The sequence below is a fragment of the Anas acuta genome, chromosome 4, assembly GCF_963932015.1.
Source record: "Anas acuta chromosome 4, bAnaAcu1.1, whole genome shotgun sequence".
NCBI classification, from domain to species: domain Eukaryota; kingdom Metazoa; phylum Chordata; class Aves; order Anseriformes; family Anatidae; genus Anas; species Anas acuta.
In genome coordinates this window covers 23951976-23967435 of record NC_088982.1, presented here as the reverse complement: position 1 = coordinate 23967435, position 15460 = coordinate 23951976, and the positions used below count along the sequence as shown (strand labels likewise).

Sequence of the window (15460 nt, the reverse complement as noted above, 5' to 3'; positions counted from 1 at the left end):
ATAAAAGGAAAACTGCTTTCAGGGAAACATGCATTTATTGTTAAGCATTCCCAGTGAAAATCAACATCTTTTAAAATGTGTGTTTATTTAAAAAATCATCTGTGTACAAAAGTGTTTGTGTAGTTTTTATTTTCAAGACAAAAAACACTGATGCTGCATTCCAGCCCACCCACTCATCCTTTACAGGAAGCCTGATGCTCAGGAACCAACCTCCTGCAATATATATATATTTCTGTAATTTTTTTGTTTTTATTTATTTTTTATATATATATTTTTTAAGAAAAGTCAGAATCTTGGATGGAAAAGGAAAGTGTAAAGCAGGGTTCTTCAACAGTTGACATCAGCGTTCTTATGATGGCAGCCTCCTTCAGACGCAACAACAGAGCACCAGCAGTTGTCGGAAACCAGAAATGGACAAGTACAGCATTTTCACAGTACATTTCCTCAGCTGTTGAGTCTCTCAACTTACATTTTCAATGAATGGCTCAGCACCGTAAGCAATCGGCTAGCTATTTGGATGCCTACAAAGCAGGTAACAGCAGAGAAGGAACATCACGTCACAGTACAGTGCAAATGACTTGCAAGAGTTTGTCGAATGAGAACAAAGCTGAAAACTCGAGCCGCTGACTACAGAGCGCTGCAGCTGGGATAACCGAGCAAGGAGCAAAATGGGGTAAGGGCAGCTGGCCTTGTGAGGCTAAGGATGAATCGGCCGATGACGCTAACAGCACCGGCAGGAAGAGCAAGCTACGTTTTGTTACTGATGGTGTTGGAGGAGATTGGACTCACAAGAGGAAAGAAGCAACTGCCCCTTTACCTGGCCATGGGAGAACGCTGCTCCGGGGAAATGAGGACAGTAGCAGTGAAACCACCTATGTGGTCTTCTCAGAAAGAGCCCTAGGCACTCGATGAGTGGTGCAATAGATGGCGTGATGAAACGCGTTCTCGCGAGCTATTTCTTAGACAAGTGCTCATCAAGTCCTACAAAGCAAATCGCTGGATCACAAGCCAGAGCTACGCTCATCAAGACACTCCTGATCAGCTTCCACGGCCAACAAAACAGAGCAGGAGGGGACCTCTCATCTTCTTGTGCCTGCTCATAAGCAGACGTTAAACAAAGCTAACCTTCACTGCTCAATTATTTATCATTTTCCCCTTTGGGCAAGCCTCCAAGTCTAAGCTTGCTTTTGTTGGTATTTAGGAAGGAAGCAAGGGCCATGCACACAGCTCAGCTTCCCCTTGCTCTGAAAATGGAACATTTCACAGTAACAGCGTATGACCGATGCAGTAAACAAGAACTCTTGCTTGAAACTCTGTTCAGGTTTGCTTTTCCCCCTCCCCTTCCCTCTTCCCCCATCAAACAAGCAATCCATATGCTCTGAAGTGCCTGGTCTGATTCACAGCTGCTAAGCCCGGATTTGCATAGTTTAAATGTTTGTTACCCACACCATCTAACGCAGATTTGGCATTACAAGGTAAGCTTCTTTCTGGCTATTTAATTCCTCTTTTCACACACACACACACACACAAAAAAAGCCTATATTCCTTATGCCAGTGTTCCAATGCTAATTTACTTGGAAGAGTTAAATACAATGGTAATTAAAAAAAAAAAAAAAAAAGGGACATATTCCTACACCACTGGTACCTAATTCCTCAAACAAATGCTCTTGAACCAGTTAGAGTCAAGGCCCCATGTGCTCTGGCAGCTGAAGTGAGCCGTGGTAGAAAGCCGCTCACTCGCATGAAAAGCTGCCGCTATTAACTTGAAAGCTGTGGCAAGCTTTGTCCTTTCGATGGGAAGCTTGGGCGAGGCAGAACGAGCAGAACGAGCAGCACTGAGTGCCACGTCTTGCTGGAAGGATATGTGGTAAGATTTTGTCTCTGAGCTGTACCAGTCCGTCGCACCGAGGACACAGCTTGTTCACAGAAGAAAGCTGCGAGTTCAGCAAGTGGGGGTGAGATACAGGGAGGACTTTTGGCACTCAGAGGAAAATTGAGGCTTTTGGCAACACAAAGACACTTCTTTACCTCTAAGCAAAAACATACTCGAGTCTGAGGAACTGGATGTGACAGGAGTTGCTTGTTCCCCACCAACAAAATGAGAGAGAAACCACTTGGCCAGATGCACATCGCAGCGTTGGGCAGCAAAGCCTGATGCTCTGGCAAGCAGCGAGCTCCAGTACCAACACCTTGCTCACAACTGGGCCATCTGGATTTCAAAAGCCCTGCTCCGAGCTGTTTTCTTAAACAACGGCGGAAGACAACGCAGGGTTTATTTGTGCTTAGAAAGCAACTCAACTGTCCCCGTGTGTCACCTTCCTGTTTTAAGTAAGCAGTGCACATGCCGCAGCCTGCGAACGCACGGGGCCCTGAACAGAGATGCTCACACGAAACAGAACGAGGATTTCACACGTGCAAACTCAGAATGATGAACTGAACACTAACAGTAAACTTCTAGGGCTCAGCCCCAGCTGCAGTTTGACTAACATGGTATAACATTACCCCTAAACTCAACTCTGATAATTGCCAGGAATACAAGAACACTCCTTATAAAGGACTCACGTCACCACTCATAGGAGTTTCAGACCGCAGATGTCTCCCCAAATGCTGGGCCATCTTTCCTTCCCAGCTCAGGTCTTGAGAAGCTTCCCTCTGCCAGCATCTGTGCTAGCACCAAGGTATCTTTGCTATAAAGCACGCGGATGGAGGGCAAAAAGCAGTGTCCAGCGCCTATACACCAGGGGACAGGGGAAGGCGAGCATTTTTCTGTAGACGAAAATGAGGTAACTTCATGAGAAATAAAACACAACAAACATTGTTGCAGTGGCGGCCCTGACCACCTCACCTTCTCCTCTGTTCTCCCCATCTCCCTTCACCCCCTCAGCCACAGTTTGGGAAACCTGCTCGGGTTATGGCTGGGCACGTGCTCCCAGCGGTGTTCTGAGGAGACCGGTCTTGTCAAGACACATTCAGCAGCCCGTAACTGAGAAGATTTACATCCCCTGACAATGATTTCCAAGTTCCTTCTCTTGATAAATAGCAGCGAAGAACGAGGGAAAGTAGTCAGCAATTTATAATTACCACCAGGGTATAAAAAAAAAAAAAAGGTGTTGATGTAACCAAGAAGTTCTTAGCCTGTACAACAAAAGACAGCGAGGTGAGGTTAACACAAGTGGCATCTGCCAGTTTCCTACCGCCCCTGGTTTTCACCTAGCAAACCAGCTGAACAGTAGCAGGGTTTTTTTTTGTAAAAAAAAATATAAATAAATATAAGGAAAGACAAAACAATTTCCTTTGGCATCTTCGAGAATGATTTACACTAACTCAAGAAAAAAAAAAATCACTGACTACACCTTAAAAAGCTGTAAAGACTAAGCAGATGCACTTAGTATTGCACTGATATGAGTTACAAGTATTTACTGTCTGTGCCCTGAAATATTTTAAGCTTGGACACGTCAGACAGAAAGCCCAGGGAACATCCCTGAGCTAGTTAGGTCTCTACAGCTCTATTTTCTGGTTCTGTTCTACTATGACTATGCTCCAGTAATTTAACACATACAACAATGTTTCTGATTTCCTCTCGCACAATTTATAAACAGACTGTCTACGAAGTGTGAAACTACTGCAACTTGTACTTCATAGTTCAAGAAAAATCCCAAACAGACATGTATTTCCCCACCCCGGCCCCATGAATCCTACTGTTCAGGAGAAGAAACAGTGACGGAAAAGATGACTTGTACAGTACTTTATGATCAACGATCCCCGCTCTATTCTCAGGATTTCTCTGAACTTACTTGTCAGATATATTCTCAAGAGTTAGCATCATATTCATAAAGGCATTACCGCTCTCTTTAAATAGATGTACTAGTGTTTGAAGTTGCAAAACTAATAATTTTCAAGCTTTTGCACTCAGGATGAAATGTCATTTTAATACGAATAAAACGACTGACTGTATGTACAAGCCAAGATAAGAGTTCAGTTCTCGTTTATCAGAAACATCAATCCAAAAGAAAGCTAAATTGAGAACACACTTCTACTTCTATGTGCATTTGAAGTATGTACAGAAAAAACACCAACACAGCCTCCATGTGTCAACTAGAGAAAAATGCAAGCAAGGATGAATTTTAAAGTACCTGGTAAGCAATCCTTAAATCGAAGCCCAAAATAAAGCTAGAAAACTGCTGCAAAAACAGCTGATTGCATCATATCAAGTACTCAAAAGAAAAAAATAATTCTCAGTATGCTAGAGAATTAGCGTTTTCCTCCTTCAAATCCAGTGAAATCATATTATCCAGGATATACTGAACATTTTACATCCATTTAAGACAAGAAAAGTAAAGAAAACCAGCTCCATCTTTTTGTGCTATATCGAGGCATAATAAACCCTTATGAGATGTGTAGAAAATACGATGGATGAAAATCATCACTGATAATTCAAAATATATTCTTTAGAAGGGAGCCTAGGCTACTGTAAATGGCACACAATTCCAACAGATAATGAGAAATAATCCAGCGAGGGTTTTTAGCTGTATGATGTCAGGGAGAGGACACTGAGGTTTCCCATTTTATAAGCTAGGAAGAAAAAGGTTCTGAATAGGTCACCATTTGGAACTTTGGGTAAATCTTTTAAGTCTTTCAGGAAAATAGGTACAAGAACACTCGAGTATTTAAATGGTGCTCTCTTCAGCGACCCTACCTAATACGTCTATTAAGTACAAGCATGCAAATATAGGTCAATCCACAGGCACATAGGATCCATGTTAAAAACAGTAAGATAGCTGTGATGAGTGGCACCAACAATTTTGATGACTAACACTCAAAAATGTTGCTTTCTGAATTACTAAATCAAAATCCTGAAGCAAGTTCCTGCTAGTCTTCGTCACACTGCTAAACACTAAAGTAGGCATGTTTTTCCCCCATTATTTTAGCTGAGCTCAAAGAATTTTTACAATATTTAGTAAGAAAAAAATTAAAGTATTTCCCCTTTTTAAATTTACACAGACGTTTAATTAGCTTTATTTACAGAGCGGTTTTTCAGTCTCCAATAGTGCCTAGATAGCATCATCAGGCAAGAGTGCCAGTTTTAAAAGAGAATCTATATAGAATCCTAAAAATAACAGATGGTGATGCTCCTCCAGAAGGGGCAAGCTGGACTACCGAAGCAGCTCTCTCTACATGGCTCAGTTACTCAGGAGTAATTCTGTTGCAGTCTCTACATCCCATGATTTTGAAGACAAGGCCACTATTACTGCATTCTGCAATGAGAAAACAAAAAGCAAAACAGTATTTAAAATGTGTGAGCCTGAAGCTGAGAAACAGAATGAGAAGTTTGCAGATTGATCAGAACATGTTTGCCACTTGTCAAGAAATAACTGATCATTTATAAGAAGATTATTTCAAAAAAGGTGGAGGTGGAAGAACATTTAAGTTATAGATACTTACCCTATCAAAGCCCATAGCACAAAGGTTTTCTATTTTTCTGGTGTATTCTGGACTAGAAACTGGTGCTCCAGCATACACATGTGCCCAAAGTCGAGCTGTCTGTTTAAACATTTCTGGATTTTGTTTGTACTACACAAAAGAGAGAGAGGGGAGAATGGGAAAGTTAAGTCAGCTCAGCAGTCCAAGCAAACAGTACGATGATGCGGCAGATTCCTCCCCGTAATTCTTTCTGTAACACCTTCAACACTGTTTCACACGGATCACCCCCGTATTTTTGAAATGAAACTTGGAGGCGAGGATTTCTTGTAGAGAAAGCCTGTGCAAGCATTTAATTTCATGTGTTTGCCTTTAGATTAAGTTATGCACTACAGGTATTTTATGAGTACAATCGGTTACTGCTCTCAGCTGCATCGATCGGGAGCTAAGTGGCTGTGTTTAGCACAGCCACTGAGATTTTACATTCACTGCAGCAAAGCACAAGCTGCCCCTGTGTTGACATCTGCTGAATATATGCACTGCACACCAACATGTTTCTCTAATCACTAGGAAATATTCCTGGTTTTGCACACTGCAAGTAGTTCTGCAGTTTTTTGGGGAGGGTTGGCATGTTACTGCTGGGCTTCCTCTGAAAAATAAGGATATATAAGGGTACTATGTGTGACCAAAAAAGGGCTGAAAAAAACAGGTGAACATGTGTGAGAAAACAGGACATCACAACTCTATGCAAGCTACCGATTATCAGAAAATAAAAACCACACAGGGCACGTAAATATTATTTTGCACCCATTTTGCCACTAACAAGTTTTCTGGTAAACAACAGAGCGGACCAGAGCAGAGTTTTCAGCCAGTGCCAGGAACTCAAAGACAAGAAAGTGGGTCAGCTGTCATAAGTGGTACACAACAAAGCAGGAGGAGTTTCCTATTTTAGCAACTTTCATCTATAAAATAGATTTTTTTAAAATCAAGATAACCACATATTGTTTTATTAAAAGACAACTTCTTCCCCCTTTATCATTACAGTTGAAAAAATATTTTCCCATCCTTAGTCATGCAATTACTTTTAGCACTAAATAATAAGACAATACTGGGAAATACACTATTAAACTATTTAGACACATTTTAAGGATAGAAATACAACTTATTATCATTCTATGTATTTTACCAGTGCATGTAAATGATCATTACATCTGTAAAACACATTTCAAGAGAACACTGCTCACATTCCATTTTATTTCCAACAGCACACACCCCAACCCCACTGCACTGTGTGCTCTGTACACCTCACACTAATTCTGCCCTACATTAAGTAATCTGTGTAGCTACTACCCAGTTATTAATGGCATTAAAACAAACATGAGAGAATCTACTGTTGGGAATAACTCAGTGTTATTATACACACACAGTAATCTGACATAAATTTCTTATTACAACTGAAGAAACAAGGAAGCAGTAAGTGTAGCATCAGTAGCCTCCTGGGGTACTGTATTTTTCTGCTCTTAACGTATCTTCCCCCCAAGTTATTATGATTTTTTTCTTGTTGTTCTGTTTTTAATATATTTGAACACACCACAAGCCTAATAAACAACCAGATGAAGCGCAAAGCACTGAAGTTGTGTTTGCATAACCACACTTTATTCAGAACTAGCTTTCACTGTTCTATAAATAAAACTGCTTTAGTTATCTGTAAATAATCCAACTTCTCCTGAACTGAGAAGCCTACAGGCACCTTTACTGTTGTCTCTATATCAGGAATCACAGTCAATTATGTTGCTGTACTTAAAACAAAAACACCTGTATTTAAGCAGAACACCACTGTGCTCTCCTGGAGATTTAGCTTAGCTCTTCTAGGACACTACCATTTACCTGGACAGTGTAGCAGTCTAACAAATAGTTCAGTAAATTCACTAAGTAAAAGCATGGAGGAGAAATAATTCCTTGTAAATTTGGGGTTTTGAAAAAAGTTTTTTATTTTATTTTATTTTATTTTTTGAGATATGGGAGAGGGGACACAAGAGAAACCATCCACCCCACATGGAGGATCTGGATGCTTACCATCACATCTCTCACAGGGACTATAATCACTTTCTACTGACGTACACAAGCACATAACTGAAGGCCAATCTGCTAACGCAGCTTTCATGCAGATATTTGCAGGGACCAGGAGAACTGAATCCTCCCCACACCAGCCGTGCCACAGTCCCACTGCACACGTCCCTACAGGCACCTAAAAGGCAGCCTGGAAAATTGCTCTTCAGAGTCCAGGAAGATTCCTGAAGTCTTTTGTCTGAGAGAAAACAATTTCCAGCTGAAATGTTTCTATGGGACTGTTAGGATTCCCACAGAAAATTCTAGTAGCAGCAGCCAGAATGGGAAACTCCATTTTTCTTCTTTGTGAAAAATGAAAAACTGATTTTTGTTTACCTGAAAAGAGGATGTGACAGCAAGGACAAACATCTGGCAAGAAAAACCTGTGCAGGGGCATCATCTGCATAGGACGCCTGGTGGCTTTGCTGGCCTTTGCAAGGATTTCCCCCTGCCTACAGGGGTTCAGTCCAACAGATGCAGATGTTCTACACTTACACCTGAATATACACATTTGAGTAGCTTTAAACCAGCTGTTCCACCCTGTGACATACTGGGCTACCTCTCATCTTCGTGTTTCCCTCTAAAACCTGACAGGTTTGATGAACTATCATCCTACACAGAAGTGTGTGCTCCTTTTCCCTAAAAAGTCTCTCTTTTCCAGAGTGTGCTGACTTCGAGGAGATAGAGATAAGATCGATGATGGAAGAACTTTTTCCTTGACTGGGTTTCTTGTTACTGAAATGTACCCTTATTATCAGTCAATTGCAAAGCCAAGCCCTCACTCTCCCTTCTCCCCTGAGAAAAAAAGGGCAAACAACACATACATACTTGAGATTTTGCTGAAAATTGTCAAACTATTAAGTCATGGAATGATCATTCCTATCTTTAATCAACATTTTAAGTAGAATTGGTGTGGAACAAGACCCAATTAACACTATTTTTTATAAATTCTTGCTACTGTCTCAAGAATAACAAACCTTGCTGATTGCATTAGAATTCTACTGATACCTATTTAACTAGTGACTAAAAGAGTTACCCCAAGTACTTGCAAAGGTTAAATACAAAGGATGTATCATTCAGATAAAATGCATCTCAGGTCTGAATGCTACAAGTAATTACTCAAAATTTTGACATTATCAAATACAGTGCTCTACAATATTCATAATAATCTAGGAGAGGAGCTACAAGCCAAACCAAATGCAATGAACACCAAGTTAAAACTTGTCTTTAACACATTTTAATAGTTAAAGCGTTTTTAATAGTAAAAGATTTTAAAAGGCAAGTTATACTGGAATTTGTTTTACTATGTTATCTCCTGACATTCATGTCAAACTAAATAAGGAAAAAAACTGACACTAAATCTCTTGACACTGTAAAAGTAACTGCTACTTTGGAACCTAGAGAGTAAAGATCATAAAGACACTGTAGTAACTCGTGCTTACTGTAAAGCAATTTTCCAATAGATTATTTAAAACCTTTCTCTCTCCCAAGGCTTGGGACTTGATCTGAGTTAAGGAAGGTTACAAATGTGTTAGAAGTTCATAGTCAGCTGAGCACCTTACCTGGTTTGCCACTACTGCGTCTTGTGGATCATCTGGTTCTGCAGCTGCCAACAACGCTTGCAGTGATAACAACACTGTTCTTAGAGTCATTGCTGCTGCCCTAAAATTAAAATTTGAAAATGACTTTACCAAATCCCATGTCTTTAGTCATCTGTGCTGTTACAATCCTATAACAGAAGATATAAAAATATAGAGAGTTTTTAAAGCTAAATGTCACAATTTCAAACTGCTGCAGCTCAGAGGAACTAGAGCACCATTCAATACATACTGAAGTTTTAAATGTGGATTTTGTCATTACCAATGCTTTCTGAAGCGTTTGGAGAACGGTCCTTGACCTACACAATTGACCTTATACACTTAAAATTAATTTCATTTGCACAAAAAAAAAAATAAATTAGCCTGAAGTTTGCGTTGTCCTTCCTTACTTCCAGTAAAAGTACCTTGCTTATAAACTCTAGGTACAGAACCGGCAGCCCATGTGTGCTCCCTCTGCTGGCACTCTTGAGAGCAAAATAGCATATACAGAAACAGTGACCTATATTTTAAATTCTCGTAACAGATGAGGAATTTTACACATTTGGTATCTTTTGCACTGTACCATTTTAAATATGACATTTTTCCCAATACAGTTCAATGATTTACGTAGTAAGTTACTAATACAAAATAATATAAAGATAATGAATACCATCTCTGTCATCTACCATGTCAGCTGGCACATACTGGCAATCAAATAAGGACCCCACTGAGCTGAGCAGCCAGGTAGACTCAACTGTTGTGGTGCCAGCAGGGACGGATGTTCAAACTAACACAGAAAACTATTTACCCTGCTTAAGAACTAGTAGAAGGGTAAGTGGGAAAATGTGGTGTCTTACATTTGATCAAGGTAGTTACGGCACATGAAATGCTAAACGAAAGTTGTGAAACACAGGCAGGATCAACAGAAGTATCAATCTACAGAAAATTGCTTTTTTTTTTTCCCCCAAGAAGGCTGAAAGTAAATGCAGTGAGTTTGATGGAGCGGGTGGAGCTTCACTTGATGGTCCAGATACAAAAATAAACAGTTTGCAAGTCTATTTCCAGTGTCAGGTTCCAGAAGCTCGAATGTTTTCCAGTACATAAGCACTGTATCGAGGTACTCTGGCACAGCATATTGATGAACAGATGCTGGTAAGATGTGAGAAGTAAGTTTGTGACGCCTGATTATATCCCTAGGCACATGTATGCACAGCTTCCCTGATATGTCACTCACAGTCAAATAAGGCATTCTTCCCTAACCATTTCTAATTCTTCAATGTTTTTCCTAGAAACTTAGCTTTTTTTTTTTTTTTTAAAAAAAAAAAAAAAGAAATACCAACGCTTGACAATCACACTGAGCTTTCACAGTGCAATGTTCCACATCAAAATGCAAGTGAGAAACATCCCAAGTGATAGAGATTTTAATTAGCACATATTGTCTTAATTCAACCGCAACATCAGCTTCAAGTCCCTCAAGCTTAACTTTGTAGACTTAACTCCTCGGAAAAAAAAAACATCATGCTTTAAGATCTGTACTCTGACAAATCACAAAACCATCACAAACCCTCCAAACCTATTCTTTAGGTAACTAAGCATTTTTTCCCCAGGATTTCAAACTCTTCCAGTCAATTTAAGAATAAGTATTTCAACTTCCAAGCTGAATGCTTCCCCCAAGCCAAAGAATGCTTTAAATTACAAAGAAAGCTTGGGATTAACTAGTAAGATGTTTAATCAGATAAAGAACACCTAGTTATTGAAACAGCCTCAGTTGCACGATGAGAACCTAGCTAACTCAGGAAACTCAAGAGTACAAAGCTTGTTCTTCTATACCCAAATCTCACACGCACAAAAACAGGGTGACAGAATATTAAAATATTTTTGCTTCACATGCACCTGTGCTATTTTGCTCTTAAAATTTCCTGTGCTGTCATCTCTGATGACCGATACCATTTTGAAATTCATCTGCTTAACTCACTTCTATGAGTTGTGCCAGCAATACGTATCTGCTAACATTAACCAAATCTGAATGCAATGTGTTTAACTAGTCTGGCACCTAGGTGTCACAGGCCACTAGTCTTTCAGGCCAAAGCTCAAAGAGACATAATTTTTATTTTTATGCATGGAATTTCAGAAACTACCACAGCCCAAAGTTGTTTTTTGCCCAGTTATTTCATTATGCTGCTCAGTGTCATTCTCAGGAAAGACTTAACATAAAGTATCTCTCAACTGTAACTGATGCTGTAATTACTTTCACCAAATTAAAGCTGTTCTGGACTTTCCTTTACACAATTCCTACTTCAGAGGTGTCTGGAAATAGTATCATTAGTAAAACTGGCGTAAGTCTCAAGCAAGGGGTTTCAGCAGCACTTTACAAGCAATTTACTTCTATCTGCACTGTACCTTTTAGGACTAGAAACGATAGATCGGGGGCAGGAGCATTACCAAGGACAAAAAGTGCCATGAACAGCTAGAATGAGTCCTGTGGTGGCTCCAGCAGTTTTCAAGCCTGGTAGGCCCTTCCAGTCCTCGCTCATCTGTTATGTTTGTAGATTTTTATATAAAGCATACTGAGACTTGAACTTCTGTTCTGACATTCCGATTTCAAAGTGAGTAATAAAAATAAATACCTCATCCATTTGGATATACAGATGGCTATATGCTAACTCACAACTCAAACTCTAAAAAATAAGCTTATAGACATGACTAGTTTAGCTACATATGTAAAGAGGTTTAAAAATGTAGTTTACAACTTTTCAAGTCTCAGTTCCCAGAATGGCTTCCTCATCTCATGCATAATAAGACAGTCTTCATTGGATACAACCAAAGAAATATCCTTAAGTTATTAAAAAGCTGAAACTGTAGCAGGTTATTCCTATTTAAAATGGAAATTAAGGTTTATGATTAACAGTAAAGAAAATCTGACATATTTAGTGTAGCTATCATATACTCATTTAACATTTTCTACCTTGAGGACATCCATTGCCTTTCCTGATCAAAGCTTAAAAAAAAGACTTTGTACTTATATAGTTTAGACTTAATTTTTCAGAAACAAATTAAGATTCCCAGAAGAAACTGGAGGGACAGCTAAAAATAGATTCTTATTCCCCCATTTCCTTAAAAAAGTCCTCTTCTTTCTTCCCATTACTTTCTCTGGGGAGAGTAAAGCAAATAGAGATGACTGTGCAGAATTACATTCACAGACACTGGAAAAGCAGGACCTGCTCCTCATTAGCAAAGAGCAGAAACAATTGTCATCATCAGTTCTGGAGTAAAATCTAGGCTGACAGTGGCACAAAAAAAAAAACAAACACAACAAACAAGAAAACACACAGGCACACACAAAATCCCTGACCCACAAGCTACAAAGAATGCGCTGCAAAAAAAGTTGTGAGGATTTTCCTTAAGACCAACTTGCAACTGAAAGCCATCATCTGCCTTTTCCAGTGTTCCTCAAAGGCTTATTTTGCAGGAACATAGTTCTGAACAAAAAAGATTTCCAACTCCTCTTCTACTTAAAGCTCATTTCTAGGTGTGGATTTATGCACCAACATGCTATCATCAAGTTCAAGCAATTCCCTTTAGTAACGCAAGCTAGCTGCACGTTTGGGTTTAAATTATTTTTCCCCTTCTCCTCTTTGCTAAAGGCACGGGTTTGTATTACTTTTGACAGATTTTTGTCTAATCTGTTCTTAACTGGAGCCTCACAAGTTTCTTGGAAAATCTGTTTCAGTGCTTCACTGTGATCGCTACTCAGCATGCTGAAACAGTTTGCTAAGGTCACATTTGCTTAGGCCATCAGTCTTATTGCTTTGGTCTGGATTTTTCCAATGGTTCCTGTCTTTCCTGGAGCACAGTGCTCAAGGATGGTACAGCAATTCACTTGAAACCTTATAAATTATATATAAAAAGAAGGCAGCTTATATCATGAGCTTTGAAGGTAAAGCTTTTACATCCCAACATCCTATTTGCCCTGCAACAAGTCCCGTAACACTACTGGCTTCTGGTTCTTTTAAACTTAGTAACTCCTGACCCTGCCCCAAAACACTGCTTAGCCACTAAGCACGGTTGCTATCTTGACATAGATAAAATGAGTGAGAAACAGGAAAGGAGTTCAAACCAAAAGCCCCTACCCTGCACCTCCTCTCCCCAGTACAGGCTTTCTATTGGCATGGCATTTGTTAAATTTGTAAGTGAAGTGCAGAAATGTACTCCACTAAGGGAAACCTTGAGTGAATCAGGAAGCTGATGGATCTGATGTCTATACATCATATGTGGACATGCTTGCCTTTTTTTTCTTTAATCTTGGGACTTTTCCATTAAAAATAAGCAGCCTTAGCTGGGGGTGAACACAATGCTAATATTATAAAACACGGCAACCCAGTTGTGCCCAGCACGCCCGAGGTAAGAAATCCCTTACCTTTTGATAAGCTGAAAGAGCCCTAAGAGGATTACAAAACACTGCCAGTTTCTCTCCCTCTTCCATCATTTTTAAAGGCTAAGTAATTTTCTCTTTATGCTCCACACACCCCTCTCAGAACACAGCCTTTCTGGTACTTCACCTTTGAAAGGTAGCCCAGCAGAACGGCTGCGGCCAGCTGACTGCTGTTCTGCTCTGTCAACCAAGCATGGTTGCTGGAAACTGCTTTTTTTATTTTAATTAAATAATCTGCAATATTTATTCAATTTGTGGTAAAACTAAACTTGTTGATCCAAGAGAAAAAGCTCTGGGAATTTGTACCAAGGGTTTATGGAGGGAGGAGGTGAATCAGGCCTTTAAGCAGAAGCCTGCTGTAGAGTCACTAACAAGAGGAGAGATACAAGACTGGACAGGGGGGGCTTTGACATCAGGGCTGGGGGGGATGGCAGGATGCCAGTGAGTTACCTCAAACAGCGTTAATGTTCTCCACATTCCTCTCAAAGCTCTGAAGAGGCTGCATTCCTCAAACAACCTGAGCAAAACCCAGCAGGTATAGATGCCCAGGATGATTACTACTAACTGGTTGTTGCCTATGCATTAAAATTGCATTATCTTCTATAATAACGATTTTGCATCTCAACTAAAACTGAAGCTTGAATGCTCCAGCATAGCCACGCTCTTCTAATTAATTTTTATTTTGCTTGTCAAAACCACAACAGCCAATAGTTTTTTTGTAGCAGCACACAGCCACAACATGCCCGTTTGATATTCACTGCTCAAGGGATGCATGCAAAACAGCTTTCAAACAATTTGGCTCTCAGATTTCAACAAAAAGTATCGGATACATTTTCTATTTAAGAGTAAAATTAAGGGATAGAACACTAGCCCGGAAGATAAATATAGGCTACATTAAGAGAAACCACATAACAGGAGTCAGATCAGATCAGCATAAAAAGATATTCTTCCTATAAAATCATACACCAATTTGAATTCCACCAGCAAACAATAGTTGTTTTGCAAACAAAGTGGCACAACAGGTATTTACAAATCTAAACATGAAAATCCACAGCTGCAGAGAATTTCAGCATCAACCATATACTGTGGAGAAAGAAATTCATTAAACTCATTACAAAAACATTTAAAGGCATTACTTCACAATCTGACAAAAGCTTCTGCCAATATGCATAACAATATCTCAGCCATGCTCATTAGAACAGAAAATCATTACCAAGGGATGGGTAAGTATGGGAGAAACATGTTTTAACTACAGAAATACATGAAAATTGTGTTTGTATTTGTCATGTATATCATTTTATTAACTCTTAAAAAAAAAAAAAAGCAATATTAGGCCCAAATTCTCATAGGCCCAAGTTCTGTCCTTCAGCTCCCACCGACCTCAATGAAAACCACAGATACACACTGGAATTTACAAGTTACATTTAAAACACAGCAACAAGAGTATTATTCCGTTAAGACCATTACAAGTCAAAGGCACTTCATCAGAAACTGAGCTTGTTACTAAGAGATTTGACTTGAGAGATTGAGACTACGTCTACCTTCTAGAACAAAACTACCAGAACATCTCAGATATCAATAACTATCACACTGAAATTGTTCAAACAAGAAAGGATGGATGTAGCCAGAACCATGTCCTTTCTCCCACAGGACCTGGGGCTTTGAAAAGCATTTCAACACCACGCTAGCAATTTTCACTTACCACGCTGTGATTTAAAAAAAACACAGAACAAAGATGACCACACACAAAAAATCGCCGAGAGCAACACATTAGAAAATTAAGGGATCACTACATCAAGAGTCATTTTGGAAAGGGCATATAGCACATAAGCAGCCTTACCCCACTGCTACCACCAAGTTCTGTGAAATTCTTCCCTCAGTGTTTCTAGATGAAGACAGCATTACAAAGGAAGAGTTCAATGAT

At 39.5% G+C, this 15460-nt stretch overlaps 1 protein-coding gene across 2 annotated transcripts in view; it reads right to left on the bottom strand.

Moving 5' to 3' along the window:
* Window positions 1–1515: 1515 nt before the first annotated feature.
* UBE2K (ubiquitin conjugating enzyme E2 K) overlaps window positions 1516–15460 on the bottom strand; it is a 39197-nt gene continuing 25252 nt past the window's right edge. For both annotated transcript variants that reach the window (XM_068680148.1, XM_068680149.1), the window contains 3 exons: window positions 9090–9189; window positions 5443–5571; window positions 1516–5255 (listed from right to left, as the gene is read on the bottom strand). In XM_068680148.1, coding sequence (XP_068536249.1) covers window positions 5181–5255; window positions 5443–5571; window positions 9090–9189 — 304 coding nt within the window. In that variant the 3' untranslated portion in view covers window positions 1516–5180. The remainder of the gene's footprint in view (window positions 5256–5442; window positions 5572–9089; window positions 9190–15460) is intronic.